The 22,826-nt window shown below is 48.8% G+C and overlaps 1 protein-coding gene and 1 pseudogene across 1 annotated transcript; one reads left to right on the top strand and one right to left on the bottom strand.

Annotated features, from left to right (window-relative positions):
- Positions 1-1,836: 1,836 nt before the first annotated feature.
- Positions 1,837-10,053, bottom strand: LOC100821014 (annotated as a pseudogene).
- On the top strand, positions 5,935-7,800 carry LOC100821316 (ATP-dependent DNA helicase PIF1-like). The gene has a single exon (XM_010238184.1). It carries the CDS (start codon positions 5,935-5,937, stop codon positions 7,798-7,800), a length of 1,866 nt encoding a protein of 621 aa, XP_010236486.1.
- Positions 10,054-22,826: the final 12,773 nt, after the last annotated feature.

Genomic DNA, 22,826 nt, shown 5'->3' with positions numbered 1-22,826 from the left:
TGTTGTGCATCTGACGACTGTCCTAGGTCTCCTTTTCTGCATATATATTTAGGTTGGTTACATGTCATTCAAGCAGATACAAGAAAATTTGCTGGATAATTGTTTGACTGAAGATGTTTCAAGCGAGAACTGAGTCAACTGAGTTCTTGTAAAGACCCTGACCTGACTGGTAGTGTTAGTTCATGTGTATATTTATGCCTTCTGTAATCAGAATTTTCCAGGAGCCTTCCCTGTTTCTTTCCTGGACATGCCTTCTGGTTTATGGTCATGGATGCAAACACTTTTAGAATGGACACATATTGGGCTTCTTGATTCTGCCTTTTGATCTGTAGTATCCAGCAATCAGCTAGGCGAAGGAACGTTGGCGGGCACTGGAGTTAGAAGATGTTCGTTCCCTGCTGAGCCAATGCATCTCTTCTTTGGAGGTGTGCACTTCTATGCTAGAAACGCCGATGGATAAAGCCATTGAGGTTCTGTACTGTACCGCGTGCAAGATCATACATTTTTTATGCTTCTGTGTTTTCAAATTAGCCGGTGTATATCTATCAGGTGCCGGTTGTGTTCCCGGTTCTCGCCAAGTCGAGGGAGGCGCTGACCACGAGGACCCTGCACTCGGAGCTTGTCTACAACTACTCCGGCTCCAGGCAAGTGGGTTACTCCCTCTAGCTGTTATTTTTGGGGAATTACTCTAGCTTGTTCTTGGTCTTGCATTACATGACGGCATTGTTTGCGGTGACAGTTTATGTGATTTTGGGTTTCAGATAACAGAGTCCCTGAAGGCTGAAGCGATGTGGTATCGCTGATGACACAGTACATGTACATCCTTGCGGCACGGTTTGATGCTTCGCATGCAGAGGTATAATGTTTTTTATGCGCGCCTTGTTCAGTCATGGTTTTCAACCTGTCAGTTTCTTGCTTTGTTATCAAGATGTCACTTGTTTATGCTCACCGACAAAGTTATTCATTTTTTGCAAGCTTTAGCTATCCAGAAAACATTTTTCTTTTTGAAGCACAACTGGATTACTCACTATGTCATTTCCTGTTTTACAATTTAGGATGGGAAAATAAACTACCAAGAGTTTGTTGCCATGATGAAAAACAATAGCCCAGAGATTGTTCCAAATCGACGCCGCTTGTTTTAAGCCTTTCTATGGTTGATTTGAAGCTTAAGATTTCTGCCGAGTCTTACCGAGACAATGACTATTCAAGATCCATGTAACTGAATGAGCGAAGCCATTCATAAATACTCAGGTGCGGAATGCAGTCAGGTATTTGCAGGCGATTCCTTATGCTCGGACTGACTATCAGTCATGGATGACTACTGCATCGTGTGCTCTAAGTTGGGTGGCACTTTATGAGCTTCCATGTTATACCACTTCATCTTGTGTAAACGTGTGGGGTGTGCCTTCTGGTGTTGTGTCCCTTTCACTTGATCATTTGTGTAAAAGAAAAGGCTTTGTAAAGCACTACCAAATGATCATATAAGGCAAGATCATGTTTTCTAATGAATAGAGCGCAAAATGCTTCTGCCCTTGTAATATACCATGTACCTTCAAATGCCCCATTCGCAGCAGGCTCAGAATGAAGGTTGGTTATACATATATGAGAGATTATTCGCATCATCTTCAAGAGGCACAACACAACTGCATTTTATTTGATATTGGATGCCAAAGCTTCTGGTGGCAGAATAGCACGGGAGGGGGCATAAAAAAAATCAGATGTAAGATGATATGAAATCATTACATCCAGGTCATAGATCTTGGCCTGATGCCTCGTGTAAACTGACTTGCATCAAGCTTTATTTATCTATATAAAACGCTGGAAGGGGAGAGGACATTATCAATTGATCGGACATTATAATTCAAAAAATTGCAAGAATTTTTTTTGACAAAAAAGATATACATAGGCACAATAAAAATAGTACGACTGACCTTGACAACTGAAAATAGCATGCAGACAAAATATTTCTAAATTCCAAAATACAAAATAGGAGTCCGAATCCTACATGAGTCCAAATACTACAAAATATTTCTAAATTCCAAAATACAAAATAGCCTTTAAATCCAACCGTGAAGGGTAGAGGTACACCACAATCCAACACTTTCAACTCCAATACACAACCATCCATGGCGGCAAACAATTCTTCAGCATCGGCAAGAGAAAAGTCATCAGGTATGTTATTTATCTCCTCTCCTACAAGCTTCTCTCTTCTCTGTTCCCCACCGTAGAGTTGCCTTAGCAAGTCACCACCACCTCTGCATTACAACATAATATAATTAGGACAGTGAATTCATTATACGAAAATTACTAACCAATGCCAAAAGAAAATTAGAACGCAATCTAATTTCCATATCGCTGATGCAATGTTGCCCAACAGGTCAGTGTGTACAAGAACCAACGAAATCTATGAGCTGCAGCTACACAAACTCAAGTGACGATGATCAGGACATGCCCGTTCAAATTGATGTTACGAGCCCAGCACATGGTTCACAGTATGATATAGCTCACAACATGAGAGAAGAGAAAAAATCGAGTAAGACGAGAACGTGATAAAGCTCGACGAGATATCATAAAACCCGAGAAGAGGGAGGAGATTAATGCCCGTAGGAGAGCCGCTTATGCCCGTAAAAAAGCCAGCATTACACCCGAGAAGAGGGAGGAGATTAATGCCCGTAGAAGAGCCAGCATTAAACCGCAGGAGAGGGAGGCAACAAATGCTCGACGAGATATCATAAAACCCGAGAAGAGGGAGGAGATTAATGCCCGTAGAAGAGCCAGCATTAAACCGCAGCAGAGGGAGGCAACAAATGCCTGTAAAAGAGCCAGACTTACACCCGAGAAGAGGGAGGAGATTAATGCCCGTAAGAGAGCCGCTTATGCCAGCATTACACCCGAGCAGAGGGAGGAGATTAATGTCCGTAAGACAAACTCCAGAAAAAATAAGACGCCTGAAGAGAGGAATGCTCAACAGAGGGCTACCAGACAAAATGTTTCAGTTCAAGATAGGCAAGGAATAAATTCCCAGCGAAGAGCACACAGGCAGGCAATACCATCCGGGGAGAGACAGGCACAGCTAGCACGACGTAATGAAAAATTTGCAACCAAAAGGAAGACCCCATGCACCCAGTCCATCGCAATGCCCTGTCCTGATCCAGCTGCAGTCAACCTCGTATCAAGCACACAAACATCCCTTGCCAGGGACCAGGTGATTCATCACCAGCAAGCCCATCATTCACCATCAGAACGGACGGTAATGATAATGATAAATTAGTGACCCACTTCTTATGCCCAGATCTTTCCTTTTGTTAAGCTCCGTCAAATTGCAGGTGACAAGGAAACCTTCCTCGCGGATATCATGGACAAGGACGGCTCGGTCCATGACTTAATGGACGATGAGTACTACATGTTTGCTGGTAAATGTACGCTCCCAGCCTTCAAATCTCATCGATTTATATTATAAGATAATGTGTCCTCTTATAAGAAACTATCTCAATACCTACAGGTTCCGCGGATATGGACATTGACGAACCAACGGATGCAGCTCCTGCAGGCGATACCATCGACCCATTCGACTTCGTCTACTCAAATATCCCAGAAAACACCCATATCCTGAAGCACGCTGTGAACTGCGATCACTGCGGGGCCAAGAAGTTTGAGTATGAGAGCAAAGGATTCTGCTGTCGGAATGGGCAGATAGAGCCGGCAGACCCAGATCCAGAGCCCATCCCGGAGCTTATGAGGCTCTGGTCTAGCGCTAATGTGGACTCACGTCATTTTTGAGACAGCATTAGGTTCTTCAACGGTCACTTCTCCTTCACAACCCTCGGCGTCAGCCTTGACAACAACTACACAAACATGAAGTCTAGAGTGTACACGTTTCGGGCGCACGGAACGATGTATCATAATGTGCATTCTTTCGGGGCTGGTTCGAAACCCGAACATCTACAGCTCTACTTCTATGACGACAATCCTAATCTAAGCCATCGCAATGAGGCTACCAAGAACCTGGACCAAGATGTCGTCAAAAAGGTGGCAAACATCATGAGAGGTAACCCCTACTCCACGACGTTTAGGAGTCTAGGCGCACGTGTGGGCAACCTCGCGGAGTACCGAATCGATTTGAACACCGACAAGAAGCTGGATCAACGGACATACAACACTCTGATTGCATCAGAGGTGGCCGCTATCTGGGTGGAGGGCACCGACCTGGCGAGGAGGTTTGAACGCAGCATCACTCTATACGGAGACAACGACGAGAGGTACGGCATACAAGCTACACATGGCTGCTACAACCCGCTCTCATACCCCCTCTTCTTCCCAAAGGGGCAGCTTGGGTGGCATCCCAACATCCCCAAACGAGGCGTGAATTGGAATTTAGCACAACGGTCAAGAGACGACGACGATTCAGGTTGGTCTTTATAACATGATTTAGCATTTCAATTGTATACCACGATGATACATTTCTAACTCTCCTCCCACATTGTTTTTCAGAAGAGACAGGAAACCGTATGTGCGTATCTGTCAGGGACTACTACTGCTACAGGTTACAGACACGCCCTGCGATATTCAACCCGATACTACACGGAGCACGCCTGTTCCAGCAGTACGTAGTCGACATGTATATAAAGATCGAGGGCACCAGGTTGAACTGGTTCCGAGAACACCAGCCATAGATACGAGCTGACCTATACAAAGGCGTCGTTGATAGCATCGCGGCCGGAGAGACTCGAGCGAGTGAGGTTGGTAAAAGGACGGTGCTCCCATGGTCATTCCAAGGAGGGGACAGATGTATGAAGAGGAGGCACATGGACGCAATGGCCTTGGTGCAGAAGTACGGAAAGCCAGACATCTTTCTAACGATGACCTGCAACCCCAATTGGGAGGAGATAGTCAACGAACTGTTCCCCGGCCAGACTCCTTAGGACCGACCGGACCTCATCGTACGGGTATTCAGAGCTAAGCTTGAAGCAATGAAAGACATGCTTTTGAAACAACACATCCTCGACGTTGTCACAGCATATGTTTACGTGGTCGAGTTCCAGAAGAGAGGCCTCCCACATGCCCACTTCCTGCTTATCATGGATTCTAAATACAAGCTCACGGTGCCGGAGCAATATGACCGCCTAATCTCGGCCGAGCTCCTGGACAAGCATAAGTACCCGGAACTTTACACCATGGTCGTCAAGCACATGATGCACGGCCCGTGTGGTGTTCTTAAGCCAAACAACGTATGCATGACCGTTCAATAGTACCACCATTCAGGGGAAGGACTCTTATCCTGTGTATCATCGACGGGACAACGGTCGCAGCGCTCATGTCCGAGGTCAGACGCTTGATAACAGATGGGTCGTGCCGTACAACCCTTACCTCCTCCATATGTTCAACTGCCACATTAATGTAGAGGTGTGCTCCAGCATCAAGGCAATCAAGTATATTTACAAGTACATCTACAAGGGAGGAGATCGAACATCGATGAATTTTGAACAGCCTGGCAGCGATGGCAACATCGACGAGATCAAGAGATATATTGACGCGAGGTGGGTTACTCCACCAGAAGCTTTGTGGAGGATCTTTGGCTTCAACCTCTACGATAACTCGCCGTCAGTCCTACAGCTTCCGCTTCATCTTCCGGGTATGCATATGGTATCGTTCAACGCGAAGGAGGACCTTAGAGATGTAGCCGCGCGGGAGAAGGCATCAAAATCAATGCTCACGGAGTATTTTGAGGCCAACAAAACACACGAGTGTGCAAGAACCATATTATACAAGGATTTTTCATAATGGTTTACATGGCAGGCGGGAGATAAGTATTGGAAGAAAAGGACAAAACAGCCCCAAGTAGGCCGAATCGTGTCAGCCCATCCTGCGGAGGGAGATAGATATTATCTAAGGGTGTTGCTTAACCATGTTACAGGCTGTACTTCATTCGAAGACATGCAAACGGTTGACAGCGTCCTATGTGAAACATTACGGGAGGCTGCTGAAAAGAGGGGTCTTATCGAGGCCGACAACGCACTCGACGAGTGCCTAACGGAGGCGGAGCAATTCGCGATGCCATCATCGCTTCGAAGGCTCTTTGCAACAATATTGGTATTCTGCGAGCCCGGAGATCCGCGCGGTCTCTGGGATAGGCACCTCGAGGGAATGTCAGACGACTATAGACGGTCCATCACTTGCCCAATCACGGTGGAGCAGAAGGTGTTGCTTGACATCAGAAGAATGTTGCAGTCCATGGGCAAAGAAATAACGTCATTCCCTCTTCCGAAAATGGACGAAACATACGACGACACTGGCGGCGAGGCTAGGGAGATCATCGAGGAGTCTAGTATCGCGGTAGACATTGAGGACACTTCTCTGGCGTCATCCCTTAACCCTGAGCAGAGGTCTGCATACGATGAGATACTTGCGGCTGTTGACAGTGGTACCGGAGGAGTGTTTTTTGTCGACGGGCCAGGAGGCACCGGGAAGACATTCCTGTACAGGGCCTTGTTCGCTAAGCTCAGAGGTGAGGAGAAGATAGCAGTGGCTACGGCAACAGCGGGTATCGCTGCTTCAATCATGCCAAGAGGCAGGACCGCCCGCTCGAGGTTCAAGATACCCCTTAACATAGTAGATGGCGTGTCATGTAGCTTCACAAAACAGAGTGGGACGGCCAAGCTACTGAGGATGGCTTCGCTTAGAATATGGGATGAGGCCACAATGACCAAGCGTCAGGCGATCGAGGCACTAGACAATAGCATGCGCAACATAATGGGCCGACGAGACCGTCCGTTCGGGGGGAAGACTGTCGTGTTCGGCGGAGACTTCAGGCAGGTGCTTCCGGTTGTGAGGAAGGGAACACGGGATCAAATAATCGACGCGAGTCTACACAGTTCGTACCTATGGGAGAGGATGCGCCATCTCAAGCTCGTGACGAACATGAGGGCGCATAGCGGCCCGTGGTTTGCCGACTTCTTATTGTGTGTTGGCAATGGCACGGAGGAGGCCGATGAAGAAGGAAACATACGGCTTCCAGAAGACGTGTGTGTGCCGTCTACTGACAAGGAGAGTGACATAGAGAGGTTGATCGACCATGTGTTCCCAGCTTTGAACACCAGCGTGGCCGACCCAAACTATATTACTTCTAGAGCTATCCTCACGACGAAGAACGACAACGTCAACAATATAAACATGCGAATGATAGAGCGTTTCAATGGAGAGGAAATGATCTACCATAGCTTCGACAGTGTGGAGGATGATCCACACGATTACTACCCTCCCGAGTTCTTGAACACGCTTACCCCGAACGGGCTGCCTCCGCACGTTCTCAAATTGAAGATCAACTGCCCCGTTATACTCCTAGGGAATATTGACCCAGCTAACGGATTGTTTAACGACACGAGGCTCATAGTACGTGGATTCCAGAAGAATGCAATTGATGCCGAGATCGTGCTTGGACAGCAAGCTGGGAAGAGGGTGTTCCTTCCTCGGATTCCGCTATGCCCATCCGACGATGACATGTTCCCATTCCGTTTCAAGAGGAAGCAGTTCCCGATTAGGCTGAGTTTCGCAATGACGATCAACAAGGCACAAGGCCAAACGATCCCAATTGTCGGCGTGTACCTACCGGAACTGGTGTTCTCCCACGGCCAGTTGTATGTGGCCTTGTCGAGGGCAACAGCGAGAAGGAACATAAAAATCCTAGCCGTGAAGAATGATGAGAATGCAAAAAAGTCAAAGCCAAGGAAAACAAAGAAACAAAAGACATCCTTGGTGTCCACCACGAAGAACATTGTGTACAAAGAAGTCCTCAATGCATGATGGCCCTTGATAGCCTCTTGCAATTAAGTTGTGTAAGTTTGTTATAAAGTATTTAAGACATGTACCAGATAACATTTCTCATGTTTTAAAATAGATTTAAAGTCAACAAGATTTATACTTATTTTTCTTCTAAGTAAATTTGTTTGTGACATTCTTCCATATATCATTTCTTAGCCATAACCAAAACATGAAGGGGCAACATCTCTTACCTGACAGTATACTTGTTGCTGCTACACCCATCAGACATTGGATGCAAAAAGTTCATGTTGTGATCTGAAAAAAAAATGTGTCCTCCTATAAATATAATATACAAGAGAAAATTGACATGATACCACTATGAGAAATCTAAGATTCCAAAATACCTATGAGACTGAAGTCAGAAGCACAGAAAAGTATAGCCTAAACCATTTTCCAATTATATGCCACTGAAGCACATATTTCAGAAGAGGAGTACATTTTCTAGAGAGCCACATTTTCACCCCGTGAGTTCATCATGATTCGTTCATACTTCATAGTAGTGGAGAAAAAACAAATACAAGTTTAACAGAGTACGTCATTCACGATCTGTATAGCAATGTACACAAAGTGACACATCCCCAGTCAACTATGCAGTAAGAATTGCTGGGGACTGTATCTTTCCTATGTTGTATTTTTCAACCTTTTTTAGCAGGAGAAAAAAAATCCTACCGCTTCTTATAATTTCTCTCATAATATGTTCTTCCCATGATCAGCTTGACTGACCTTCAAAGAGCGCACAAGCACGAAATTTCTCTATCACAAAAATGTGCACGATTTAGAATAGTGAGAACCAATGTTCCGAAGCAAGTCCATGATCAAACGCTAAAGACTGAAGACACTATGCCGCCAAGTTTTCATCTGTCTCCACTTACTGAACTGAAGACATGCAACTCCAATAATCTTCTGTACTGGCCTTGTTCAATCTCTGCCTCATTTGCACCATGTAATAACAGGAGCTCGATAACACAGTCTTCCCAGTCAATACCATCAGAGGGGCCTGTTTTCTGTCTCTTCCGACAGTTCAGAGCATTTGACGTCTCAGCCGGACGGTCGCCCTGAATCTCATGATTCCTGCCATCTATTCTCTTTTGCCCTTTCTTCTTCCTAATAATCTTTTGCGGTGGACAGACATCTTCATTTACTAGAACAGCGGGTGAACCGTTTGCATATGCAGTACGGACAGCAGGAGCCTTCCTTATTGCATCTATTCAGACACTTTGCAGCTTCAATCCGTCCTCTCCTCCGCTTCTGCAGCTCTATGTTAGCAGTAAACGCTGGAGGAGGTGCATCATAGCCAATGTCAATATCCGCTGCCTCCTCAAGAGGCACATCCTTGATCCAGCCATCATCCTGCGAATCCATCCATGGATCCAGCTCCAGACCTCTCCCCCACCGCTTCCTCTTGTTAGCACCTTTACCAAGCTTACCAAGTTCCTTTACCTCAGACAGCTTCTTTAAGACATTCTGGTACATATCTGACAGGCATTCCTCTGAGATCTTCAAACCTTCTGATTCCTTCCCCTGTTGCCCGAAATTGTTGAAATCCAAATCATCCAGGGGAACAATCTGGAGGTACTTGGACTCGTCGTTGACGACCGACGAGTAGGTCTGCACAATGCCTTCCAGGGGAACAAGCGCGTCAACGAGCTCCTTGTATCGGCGGCGGCTGGTGTGCTGAACCGCGAAGATGTCCTGGGCAATGTCTTCCATGGACACACCGGTGACTACGTTCACCTCTGCGGCGAGGGCAGTCAGGCCGGCGACAAGCGGGAGCGGGTGCCTGCCGGTGGTGAGCGACCACTTGGAGGCGCAGCGGAGGAGGAACCGGGCCTGCGAGAGGATCGCCTCCTTCTTCTCACCCTGGACGGCGGAGAGCGGGTGCGAGTACCGCACGGCGTGCTCGAGCGCGGCGGAGTAGTCGAAGGACGGGAGATGGGAGGAGCTGTCGGGGTGGGTGGGCGGCGTGCGAGGGGCGCCGGAGCGGAGAACGGGGCGCCGCCGCCACGTCCGGATTCCAGAAAGTTTGGTATAGGGTGCCTTTTCAATGATGTTTTCAGTAGCATTTTCTTTCATAAAGTTTGAAGCAAATTACTAGCCTCCGTTTCTAAATTCTTGTCTCAAATTTGTTTAAAAAAAACGTATTTATTTTTAAAAACGTCTGAATACATGTAATATTTCGACAAAAAATTAGGAGCGGAGGAGTACTTCATAACAAAATGTTACAAAATCTGAAAAATTTCTGCTGTAACCTCATTCGTGCTTCTTGCATTTCTGCTTTTGACAATCCTATCAGCACTACACGGCCTTCATCTGTTGCATCAAGGAAAGTACAATCATCATATGTTCAGGCAGACATACTTGAATACTTCACTACTTCAATTTTCCGATCCCCAAATTGCAAACTAAAGATTTGAAGAAAGAAAGAAAAATACCTGGATATAGAAATTGGGGAAGAGCAAAGCAGCGGGCACAGGGCAGCCCGCGGCGCGGCACGCGCGGCCGTGAAGCAGCAGCCACCGTGGCGACGCCGCGGCAGAGCACCATTCGCTGCGGGCACGGCAGTGCCAGGCGGCACAGGGTAACAGCGCAGGCTGCAGGCGGCGCGGATGGAACCTGGGGGAGTATGGGGACGCGCGGAGGCGGCGCTGACGATGGGGTAGCGGGCAGCGGCGTCGGGCAGGGGCAGGAGGGCCGGCTCCGGCCAGGAGCGATGGGGCAGCACTGGCCAGGCCCTAGGCGGACTTGGGCTGGGGCAGAGGAGCAACCGGAGTACGGAGAAGAACGAAGAGGCACTGGGAATATCAGAAAAGTCAAGAGTGTAATGTGATGCTATTTGTGACTGATGCATATTACTCCCTGTTACTCGTCCTGATCCAAAATTCTTGACTCAAATTTGTTTAAATATGGACGTATCTATTCTTAAAAAATGTTTAGATACATGTAATATTTTGACAACAATATAAAATCGGAGAGAGTACTTTAGAAAGAATCTACAAATGTAGATGTAACATCATAAATTAATTAATAATTTATGGATGTCGCTATTTTTAAGTCACTTGTTTTTTAAGAAATTAGTCTTAAATATCAGTCGATGTTTGAAAACCGTTGAATTAAGATTTGAGGGCCATCCCTATTCTCTCATCTCTCACTTACTACAATTGGATGAAAATCTGATGGCTAATATGTCGATCGATTTCTAACTAAAATAATTTTATTTCAATTATAAGCGTTTCAAATATACAATTTCAAATCAAATCATCTGATTGACGCTTTAGGCAACAATGGCTACAGTGCCCTACTCAACCATCATCAAAATTCAGCGGCATGATGCACATGATTACCTTTCAAAGTGTGACGACAATGTGCGTGGGCCGTGGCAACGCATGGGCATTTCCACTAGTGCAGGATATTGGAGCAAAAAAATATGCACATAGACTCTGCTTTGATTCCACTTTATGCTGACTCTGCGACAGCTCAAACAACAGCTGCAATGGCGGCACACCGTGGGATGCATATGACTGCATCAGAGAAGTTGGGCGGTATATCGTCGGAGTCCTTGTACCCATACAATGGAACCATGGGCGCCTGCAACTTGAAAGGTCTGCCCCTCCGAGACCATAAACGGGTGGGCGGAACTTCGTAGCTATAACCATGGCCAGCTAATTGAAGCGTCTGAATTCTTTTGATTATCTGTCATGTAAAATAGTCAACATAAAATCTGTAACATTCTGACTATCCTAATAACAACAGGAGATGAGTATTTTTTGCTCTTTTACAGAGTTCAGATTGTGTCACTAGTTGAAGCGTTTGAATTCTTTTGAAGGAATTGATGGATGATAGTTCTGACAAAACTGTTGATGGACCCATTAGGCTAGTGAACTTTTGGGATCATGTGAGTCCAGCACTCTGTTTAAAAGTAAAAAACTGTTCTTACAAGCTATTTTGTCAAATTTATTTTGTAGTTCTGCACATAGTTCATTTTCTTCTTATTTGTAAGGAAGCGAGAATCATAACAAGTGCAGTTTATAGGTGCCTAGGTGGTAATTTCTTGAGGCGGTAAACATCACAGAAAAGGGAAACCCGACCAGTGAGGCGAGGCGATGACTGCTTCTCCTGTTGTTACTGCATGCATGTTGATTCGGATCCCTCTAAAATGCATAGTATAGAATTTCTATCTGTTATATTGAGAAGGAAAAATTATGGCAGAGAAGAATTTTTTATTCACATGCATGCAAAACATGTGGGATGAGAAGTCCGTGGTAATGTAGCAACGCTATTTGGCTGGCCTGTCAAAATTAGCATGAGGACACATTCCGATTTGCACGCAAGTTCTACTTGCTTATTCCAGACAGATAAAAAGAAACTCATGAAAATAAAACGCACGAGCTAAAGGTCAAGGTAAGAACTGGATGAGATGGTGTGCCCAAAATGTATGCAGCGGGCCAGCGGCCATTATAAATAGTGTGTCCATGTACGATCTTAGTAGTACTAATTATGTTACTCTCAGAGTCATGTCTTCCGAAATATGTTCTACTCATCTTGGAGTTACAGAAACAAATCCTGACTGTCATGGGGTATTGGAGCAAAACAATATGTACATTAGACTTTGCTTCAGTTCCGCTTTACGCTGACTCCGCGACAGCGCAGAAAAGGGCCGCAATGGCGGCACGCCGTGGGATGCATATTAGTTGATAGAGAACTTCGGCTGTATATCGTCGAAATCCTTGTACCTGTATAGTGGCACCGTGGGCGCCAGCAACTTGAGGTTAGCCCCTCCGCGACCGTAAACGGGCCGGCGAAACTTGCTACCGGCGGGCGGCTGCAACGTCGTACTTCCTCCCATTCGAACGCCCTGCCGCTACTGCAGAACGATGCGCTCCGCCGCTTCTTGCGGAACGGCACGCGGGAAAAGAAGATGGGCTTCGGCGCCTTCCTCGCCCGCCTTCCGCATCGTCGCTCTCGCCGCCCCTGACGGGCGGTTGGACACCTCCGGCTTTTGTCTATGGAAATTGAAGGAAATGCCCAGATGAGAAGGACCGTCGATCGAAAAGGTCTCCTATCTCCCCGAACTGCGATCGGCCTTATGAGTATTTTTGCTCTTTCTACAGAGTTCAGATTGTGTAACTATTTGAAGCGTTTGAATTCTTTTGAAGGAATTGATGGATGGTAGTTCTGACAAAACTGATGATGGACCTATTAGGCTAGTGATCATTTGGGATGTCAGTCTAACACTGTTTAAAAGTAAAAAAATACCGTTCTTATAAGCTATTTTCTGAAATTTATTTTGTAGCTCTGCACATGGTTCATTTTCTTCTTATTTGTAAGGAAGTGAGAATCATAACTAGTAGTACAGTTTATAGGTGTCAGGTGGTAATTTATTGAGGCGGTAAACATCACGGAAAAAGGGAAACCCGACCAGTTACTTTCTTCTCCTGTAGTTACTGCGTGCAGGTTGATTCGGATCCCTCTCTAAAATGCATTGTAGAATTTCTATCTGTTATATCCTGAGAAGTGAAAAAAATTGGCATAGAAGAACTTCTTATTCACATATAAAACATGTGGGATGGAGAAGTCCTAGGTGTTGGAAAATTAAGCAATTTCGAGAATAACAATTCAATGAATAATTCCAAAATATAGATCATGACGACAGTAGCAACTAACAGATGCATCTCGAAAATACTAGAAGTATTAAACAGCCCAACGAACAGCAATATGAACTCGCAGATCATAACTAAACAACAGATCAAATCACAATGTACGTACTGTTGCGGTGGAGAGGAAATCATTGCCGTTACGTTCGCTTGACGAAGTTGTTGACGAACAAGACGGCGGCGCGGCGCGCACCCGCCGGATCGAGAAGGCAGACGACCCGTGGTTGCAGGGAAGCGAGCAGTCGCGCAGAGCGCTTCCCAAAAACCTTATTCGCCCTCTCCCGTACAGGATCGCAAAGGCGAAAGGTTCCGGAGACCTGCTCTCCCGATCGCTGGTGCACGCCGGCACTCGGGATGGAGTAGACTACGACGACGGCGCAAAAGCGAGAGACAGGCGAAACCCTAGCGCGGTTGTGTTGCGTACCGATCGGAGGGACGGGCGGCTGTATATATAGCCCGGCACGGCACAGCACGACTCGAACTCGAACTCGAAATCGATCCACCAAACACGGCACGCGCGCGCGTCATGACGAGGCGAGCGGAGGAGGAGGAGCGCGCGTGGGGATTTCCCTTGCTCACTTGCTCAGTAGGTGAGAAACAACATCCGTTATAAGTTGGTCTCACTCACTCTAAACTAGCAAGGTGGGACTATTCTCTTCCAACTCCCCTCATCCCACTTCATGAATGGGCCTTTGAGATTTTTCAAAATTTATTAAAATTGGGTTTGGGCTGATCAGGCCCACAACACAAATTCTAACAATCCCCCACCAGATCTCAAATACCCATTTATAGATTTACCTGTTCTCGGTACTTATTTATATACTAGTGTTTCAGCAGAGACTGTTAAATTGAACTTCTGCATAGAACTTTAAGTTACATCCATCCACACTCACAATGGACCGAGCTTTGAATTGCAAGCTGGCGTGAAATAGATTTCACTCAAAGTCAACTAATACTGGCCTATCAGTAGTCTACCCCGCGGGTGAAACATATGCGTCATACTCCATGGTCTCTTCATGAGTTACTAAAGATTGCCCAAATCTCATAGACTGCGACGTTAGACAGTTGGACTCATATAAGCGTGTTCTTTGAAGAATACTCTGTAGGACAGCATCTTTCGCTACTCATAGGCGCAATGAACACATTAAGCCATGTCGCCAACCTGCCTTACAGTAATTTGAGAGTCACACATCTTCTCATAGAGAGGGTTATAACATACTCTCCTCTGTTATACCGATAGATTCGTTTTTCCCAGATCCTACTTCATGAGATCTCCGATCACATAGGTTGGGTTATCACTATGGCACAACATTCATGGGTTTCAACCCCATCTCACTCGATGCACTCTCTATCATATTACATGATAGTCCCTTGGTAAAGGGATCTGCCAGGTTTTTCTCTGTTTGAATATATATAACAGTTATCACTCCGAAATTTTTCAATTTCCTAACAGACTGCACACGTCTCCTCACGTGTTTTGATGACTTCGCGTTATCCTTTGAACTGTTTACTTTAGTAATAACCGTTTGATTATCACAGTTCATCAGAATAGCCGGCACTGGTTTTTTAACCACCGACAAGTCCATCAAAAGATCTCTTAGCCACTCTGTCTCAAAGGTGGTTGTATCTAAAGCAGCAAGCTCTATTTCCATAGTTGACCTCGTCAATATGGTCTGTTTGCAAGATCTCCATGATACTACACCACCACCAAGTATGAAGGCATACCCGATTGTGGCGTAGAGATCATCTGCTTCAGAAATCCAGTTCGAATCACAATATCCCTCAAGCACAGTTGGATGCCCTGAATAATGTATTCCATAACTTATCGTACCTTTTAGATAGCGCAACATCCTTTCTAGTGCACGCCAATGATCTATACCATTAGAAAGAATAGAGTTCATCTCACTATGGACAGCTTCTTTCCAGTCATCTGCATCCAAAGATGCATATGCCTCTGCAATGGTTTTGGGAGTATCCTCCACAAGGTACACAATGAAGTCATCACCGAAGGATTTTGCAATCCTTCGTCTCTTGCTCCTTGACGGAGCTTCATTGTCATGCTTCTCAACATCATTCTCAGGATGTTCAGATTCATTATCAGATGTATTAGATTCAGGTATGCTAGACTCAGGTAATATTTCAGAAGAAATTCTACAAAATGCTATGCATATCTTTCATAGGAAAAATATTCTCAAAAAATGTTGCATCACGAGGTTTCATAATAGTATCAACATGCATATCAGGTACCTCGGATTTAACTACTAAGAATTTATAGCCTACGCTCCGCTGAGCATAGCCTAGAAAGATACAATCCACTGTCTTCGGTCCGAGCTTGCGTTTCTTGGGAATTGGAACGTTGACCTTCGCCAAACATCCCCAAGTGCGCAAGTAAGAAAATGATGGCTTTCTTTCAATCCACTTCTCGTAGGTAGTTTTCTTTTTATTTTTGTTTGGAACTTTATTCAGGACATGACATGAAGTCAGTAGCGCTTCCCCCCACCATGCCTTAGACAAACCGGCAGTGGCTAACATGGAATTCACCAAGTCAGTCAGCGTGCGGTTTTTCGTCTCGGCGACCCCGTTTGATTGGGGAGAATAGGAAGACGTCCTCTCATGAATAATACCATGTTTCGCACAAAACTCATCAAATACATTGGAAAAATACTCGCCACCACGATCCGACCTAAAACGTTTGATCTTTCTCTACAATTGATTTTCAACTTCAGCCTTATAGATTTTAAAGTAGTCTAAAGCATCATCTTTAGTTCGCAACAAATAAACATAGCAGAATCTAATAGCATCATCGATTAACGTCATGAAATATCTCTTTCCACCTTTTGTCAACACACCATTCATCTCACAAAGATCAGAATGTATGAGTTCCGCACAAAACCCATAGTTCTACGCAGGTATATCTCACAAATTCTAACACCAGGCAATGCTATTTTGCTGGCCTCCCAAAATAGCATGAGGACACATTTTTTATTTGCATGCAAGTTTTACTTGCTCATTCCAGACAGATAAAAAATAATTGAAACTCATGAAAATAAAACGCATGGGCTAAAGGTAAGAACTGGATGAGATGGTGTGCCCACAACATGCAGAGACCATTATAAATTATGTGTCGTTGATGTACTATCCTAAGTCTTAATTATGTAACTCAAGAGTTATGTTTCTGAAATGTTGTACTCATCTAGGAGTTACAAAACAAATCCTGACTGTCATGGGGTATTGGAGCAAAACAATATGTGTATTAGGCTTTGCTTTAGTTCCGCTTCGTGCGGACTCCGCGACTGCGCAGGGCTGCAATGGCAGCACGCCGTGGGATGTATATGACTTGAAAGAGAAGTTCGACGGTGTATCGTCGGAGTCCTTATACCTGTACAGCGCCACGGTGAGCGCTTGCAAATTGAGGTTAGCCCCTCCGTGACCATACACAGGTGGGCGAATCTGGCTAGCGAGAACCCGCTGGCGGGCCGTGCCGATGGGCGGCTGTGCCTGCGGACAAGCCCCCATTCGAACGCACACCCGTGCAACGACGGGCTCCCTGACGACTGGGCAAGCAAGTCGCTCCCGGAGCACGATGAGATCCGCCGCTTCTTTCGCTGCGTTGAGTAGTGTCACTCTAGCGGTTGCCTCCACCTCCCCATGTTGCTCCACTTGTACGATGTAACTTGTACTCTATATATGAGAACCTGATTATGGCAGCACCTCATGGTGCATTCTCCTAATCTTCTGTCTCTCTAACTCTCTACATGGTATGAGTCGTTGGGTTCTAACTGTCCACGATCCCACTTCCACTGCTCCACCTCGCTATGACTCCGACTCCCTCCCCTGCCGGTCGCGGCCGCGGCCTCGCCGTCGCGTTCGACGCCGCCGGCGCCCACGTCCTCAGCTCCCCCGGCCTTCACTCCCCTGCTGCCGGCCTTCTCTCTTCCTCCACCAGCGCCGGTGCGGCCACCGCTGCGGGCGCCCTGGGTGCGCCTGCTCCCAACCGCCATGACGCCGTGGTAATTGGCGAGCGCGTGCCGCTGGTTCTTCAACTCCAGCCGCCCAACTACACCCCCTGGCGCGTCATGTTCAAACTGCTCCTGCAGCAGACCGGGCTCGCCGATCACCTCACCGGCAACGCTCAGCCCCACGACCCCGTGTGGCTCCAGGACGACGCCCTCATCGTCTCCTGGATCTATTTCCGTGTGTCGCCGGAAATTCTCGGCCTCATCATCACCCCCGCACCAACCACGTCCACCATCTGGCAAGCCGTGTGCGGCCTCTTCCTCGACAACATGGAGATGCAGGCGATCTAAATCGGCAACGCCCTCCGCATCCTCGAACAGGGTGACTCGCCGGTGCTCACGTACTTCGGCTGCCTCAAGGAGTATGCCGACCAACTTCGCGATCTCGGCGAGCCCCTCACAGATCGGCAGCTGGTGATGCAGATGTTCTGCGGCCTCGACGAGCGCTTCCACATCTACATCCCGATCCTCGCCGGCCGGACACCCTTCCCCTCCTTCCTCGAGTGCCATGCGTTTCTCTCCCTGGAGGAGACTCGCAAGTCTACCGCCCGGGTCTCCACAACACCGCCCTCCACGCGGCGGCCACCAACATCAACACCGGCTCCGGCTCCACCTCCAACAACCGCGGTGGCAAGAACAAGGGCAAAGGGAAGGGCAAGCAGCCGCAGGGCGGATCCACGCCGGCACAAGGCTCCAACCGCTCGGGCACGTCGGCACCTCCTCTACCTATGCCCAACACCAACCCCTGGACCGGCCTGGTGCACGCCTGGCCCGTGCCGCGGCGTCCTCATGCTCCTGGATCGAGGATCCTTGGGCCCCGGCCCCTGGCGCCGCCCGCGTTCGCTGGCTCCTCGACACATGTTCCAGCGCCGCCCGCGTACCCTACTGCCCTGCCTCCTATCCCTGCTCCTTCTGCACCTGCTTGGGATCAGCAGGGTCTTAGCCAGGCCCTCAACGCCCTCTTGATGCAGTCTGCGACACCGCCGACGGGCGACTGGTACATGGACACCGGCGCCACTGCTCACATGACCTTGGATCCTGGTATGCTCTCCACTCTCCGCCCCTCTACGAGTTCTCGCATTGTCGTTGGCAACGGTTCCTCGCTTACTGTTTCGCACACTGGTAGCCTCTCCATTCCAACGTCTACCTCCCCCCTCACTCTACACAACATTCTTGTTTCTCCCTCCCTCATCAAAAACCTAATCTCTGTTAAATGTCTCGCTCGTCAGAATCCTGTGAACGTCGAGTTTGATGATTGTGGTTTTTCTGTCAAGGATCGGCACACCCAGGAGGTTCTGCTCCGATGTGACGATTCCGATGATGATCTGTACCCGCTCCGCCCCAAGTCACACCTCAGCCTTCACACCGCCATGGCGCACGCCGATTTCTAGCACCAACGCTTGGGTCACCCTGGGGGCGAGTCACTCTCTGGTGTTCTTCGGCATGTCGCGCCTCGCCAACCCGCCACCACCTCTCATACTTGTCACGCATGTCGCATAGGCAAAAACACTCGTTTACCTTTCAGTTTGTAAAACCATTGTGATGTTTGGACGTCCTCTGTATCTAGTGTTTCTGGTTTTCAGCATTACTTGCATGTGTCATTTGTTCCTTTCAGTTTAGTTCATTGTGATGTTTGGACGTCCCCTGTATCTAGTGTTTCTGGTTTTCAGTATTACTTGTTGCTGCTCGATGACTATAGCCACTTCTCTTGGACTGTACCCCTTCGCCGCAAGTCCGATGTCTTTCCCGCGATCAAACGTTTCCACGTCTTCCTGCAAACACAGTTCCACCTCCCCCTCCTCACCATAAAGTCCGACAATGGCCGCGAGTTCGACAATCTCTCTAGCCGGGAATTCTTTGCCACTCACGGCATCCAACTTTGCATGTTGTGCCCCTACACGTCCCCACAGAACGGGTGCGCCGAACGCACTCTTCGCACTCTCAATGACATCACCCGCACCTTGCTCTTTCATGCTTCCATGCCTCTGCGGTTCTGGGCTGAGGCTCTGGCCATGACCACTTTTCTGCTCAACCATCGTCCCTGTCGCCCTCGCCAACTCATCACACCGTTCAAGCTTTTCTACGGCGTGCCCCCTGACTACACTCCCCTACGCGTGTTTGGTTGCCTCTGCTATCCTAACACTCTCCCCACTACGCCGCACAAACTTGCCCCGCGCTCCACTGCGTGCACTTTCCTCGGGTATTCACCCGATCATAAGGGTTACCAGTGCTACGACAACTCCACCCATCGCATCATCGTGTCCCGCCATGTCCACTTCGATGAGCAGATCTTCCCTTTTGCTGCATCCCAAGCCACACCACCTCCCCCCCACCCCCATCTCCGCTTCCCAGGCGTGGCCTCCAACCCCCTGCCGCGGCAGCCTCGTCCTACCGCGCTCCTGCCGCAGCAGACCCGTCCTACCGCGCCCCTGCTGCGGCAGACATTTCCTGCCGTGCCCCTGCCGCGGCAGACATTTCCTGCCGCGCCGCTAAGACTCGCCCCAACGATCCCAACAACCCACTTCCCCGCCCTCCGCCCCTGATCTCGCCCCTGCCAATCCCAACCACTTCCCCATCACACCCCCTGATGCCTCACCTGCCGCACCAGCTTCTCCTGATCTCGCCGCCGCTCCTGTCGCACCCACACCAGCCCCGCTCCCCACGCACACAATGCGCACCCGCGCCCAATCGGGCATTTTCATGCCCAACCCCAAATACAGCCTGACTACCTCCACCACTCCTTCCATCTCCCCCCTCCCAACCTCTGTGCGTGCAGCTTTGCAAGATCCCAGTTGGCAAACCGCAATGCAGGACGAGTACCACGCGCTAATGGCGAACCGCACCTGGACTTTGGTGCCTCGATCGGCAGGTGCAAACATCGTTTCTGGCAAGTGGCTGTTCAGGCACAAACTTCGGCCGGATGGCAGCCTCGACCGCTACAAAGCGCGATGGGTTCTTCGCGGCTTCTCTCAGTGGCCGGGCGTCGACTTCGACGAGACCTTCAGCCCGGTCATCAAATCTGCCACGATCCGCACCGTCCTTGCTGTGGCTGCTGCTCAGGACTGGCCGGTCCACCAGATGGACCTGAACAACGCCTTCCTCCACGGCTTGCTTCCTCCAGGAACGCGTCTACTGTCAGCAACCAGCCAGCTTCGTCGACGAGCGCCACTCCGACCATGTGTGCCTACTCGATCGCTCCCTGTATGGGCTCAAGCAGGCGCCTTGCGCGTGGTACGACTGCTTCACGGCATTTCTGCGCTCCATCGGCTTCTCCGTCACCAAGTCGGACCACTCCTTGTACGTGCTCCGCCGAGGTGCTGACACGGCGTTCCTGCTCCTCTACGTCGACGACATCGTCCTCACGGCCTCCTCTGACAACCTGTTGCGCGCGGTCACCACCCAGCTCAGCTCCGAGTTCTCCATGAAGGACTTGGTGCCACTGCGGTTCTTCCTCGGCATCCGTGTCTCCAGGAGCTCCGCCGGCTTCTTCCTCGACCAAGCACAGTACGTGGAGGACCTCCTCGAGGGTGCCTGCATGACCGTCTGCAAGCCCGTCTCCACGCCGATCGACATACGCGCGAAGCTGGATGCCGACTCCGGCGCATCGGTCTCCGACGCGTCTGAGTACAGGAGCCTCGTCGAGGCTCCCCAATACCTCACGATGACACGCCCAGATCTCCAGTATGCTGTGCAACAGGCGTGTCTCTACATGCAGGCTCCCCGGGAACCGCGCTTGGCACTGGTGAGGCGCATCCTGCGCTATGTTCGCGGCACCACGGCTCTTGGTCTGTATCTCCGCCGGTCATCGCAGCTGGACCTTGTCGCCTACTCCGGCGCCGACTGGGCCGGGTGCCCCGACACTCGCCGCTCGACTTCCGGGTATGCGGTGTTCCTTGGTGATGCACTGGTGTCATGGTCGTCGAAGCGCCAGCCCACCGTCTCCCGCTCCAGTGCTGAGGCGGAGTACCGCGGCGTGGCCAACGCCGTTGCGGAGAGCTGCTGGCTTCGCCAGCTCATCGGCGAGCTCCATGTTCCCCTCGACCGTGTGACCGTCGTCTACTATGACAACATCTCCTCTGTCTACATGGCTGACAACCCAGTTCACCATCGGCGCACGAAGCACATCGAGCTCGACATTCATTTTGTGCGAGAGAAGGTCGCGCTCGGCCAGCTCCGTGTCCTGCATGTGCCCACGACGCTGCAGTTCGCCGACATTATGACGAAGGGTTGCCGGCATCCACTTTTTCTGAGTTTCGATCCAGTTTGTGCATCGACATTCCGACGCACGAACTGCGGGGGGGGGGGGGGGGCGTGTTGTGTAGTGTCACTCTAGCGGTTGCCTCCACCTCCCCACGTTGCTCCACTTGTACGATGTAACTTGTACTCTATATATATGAGAGCCTGAGTATGGCAGCACCTCACGGTGCATTCTCCCAATCTTCTGTCTCTCTAACTCTCTGCACGCTGCGACATGAACGGAAAGAAGTTGGGCTTCGGAGCTGTGGTGGGAGTTGGAGGGCGTGGCAGGTTGCATGCAGGGCTTGGTGGCATGGCCGCACGAGCACAGCCCAGCCGGTTCCATCACTATCTCACTATAGACATTTGTCTGCACAATGCTAGCCGTAATTTGTCCAAATATAGTAAATTTTGATTTTTAACTGCACTTTTAGCACTTCAACCGCAGATTTTGCCAATAAAAATACGTCAAATACTTTTGTCAACACGAATATATTCAACACTTTTAAAATGCCATGAATAAAAATTTGACGCACTTTAAAACCAAATTGGCGCACTTTGAAATGCGTCCGGCAATACGCAATGCATACGGCGGCGGGGAACTTGAAAAGGAAGCGAGTCGCCCTCGGTTGTGTTGGGACTTGGAACAATAGCTGCGCCAACTAATCGCGAGCCAGACTGGATCAGCAATGGACGCGCCTGCTTTTGCCCAGAGCGCGATCACCGCGGCTGGTGCGCACGTACTCCCGCGCACACGGCTCGTAAGTGGCTCACCCGTCTCGGGCTACGTTCTGTTGTAAACTATCAGTAGGCCACGGTAGGCATTTAAGGACGTTTCAAGGGGGCACAATTTTAAAACGCCCTGAATTATGAGCTTGTGAGGCAGCTTAATTTAATTGCCTCGGATTAGGACTTAATCAGGGCATTTGAAAAAAAATGCCTCAAAAACTCAAAGCATCAAAGGCACGTTGCAGGAAAGTGCCCCTGATTTTCTATTCTTTTATGAAACCCCTACAAGTTTTAAGTTAAGCATCCCGGTCCTCCCACCTCAATTAACTTGTACATCTTCTTAGAAAAATCATCTTCTCAAAAATCACACGCCGCA

Source organism: Brachypodium distachyon, chromosome 3 (assembly GCF_000005505.3).
Source record: "Brachypodium distachyon strain Bd21 chromosome 3, Brachypodium_distachyon_v3.0, whole genome shotgun sequence".
NCBI lineage: Eukaryota > Viridiplantae > Streptophyta > Magnoliopsida > Poales > Poaceae > Brachypodium > Brachypodium distachyon.
Note: the sequence above shows the minus strand (reverse complement) of the source record. Positions and strands in the feature narration are given on the sequence as shown.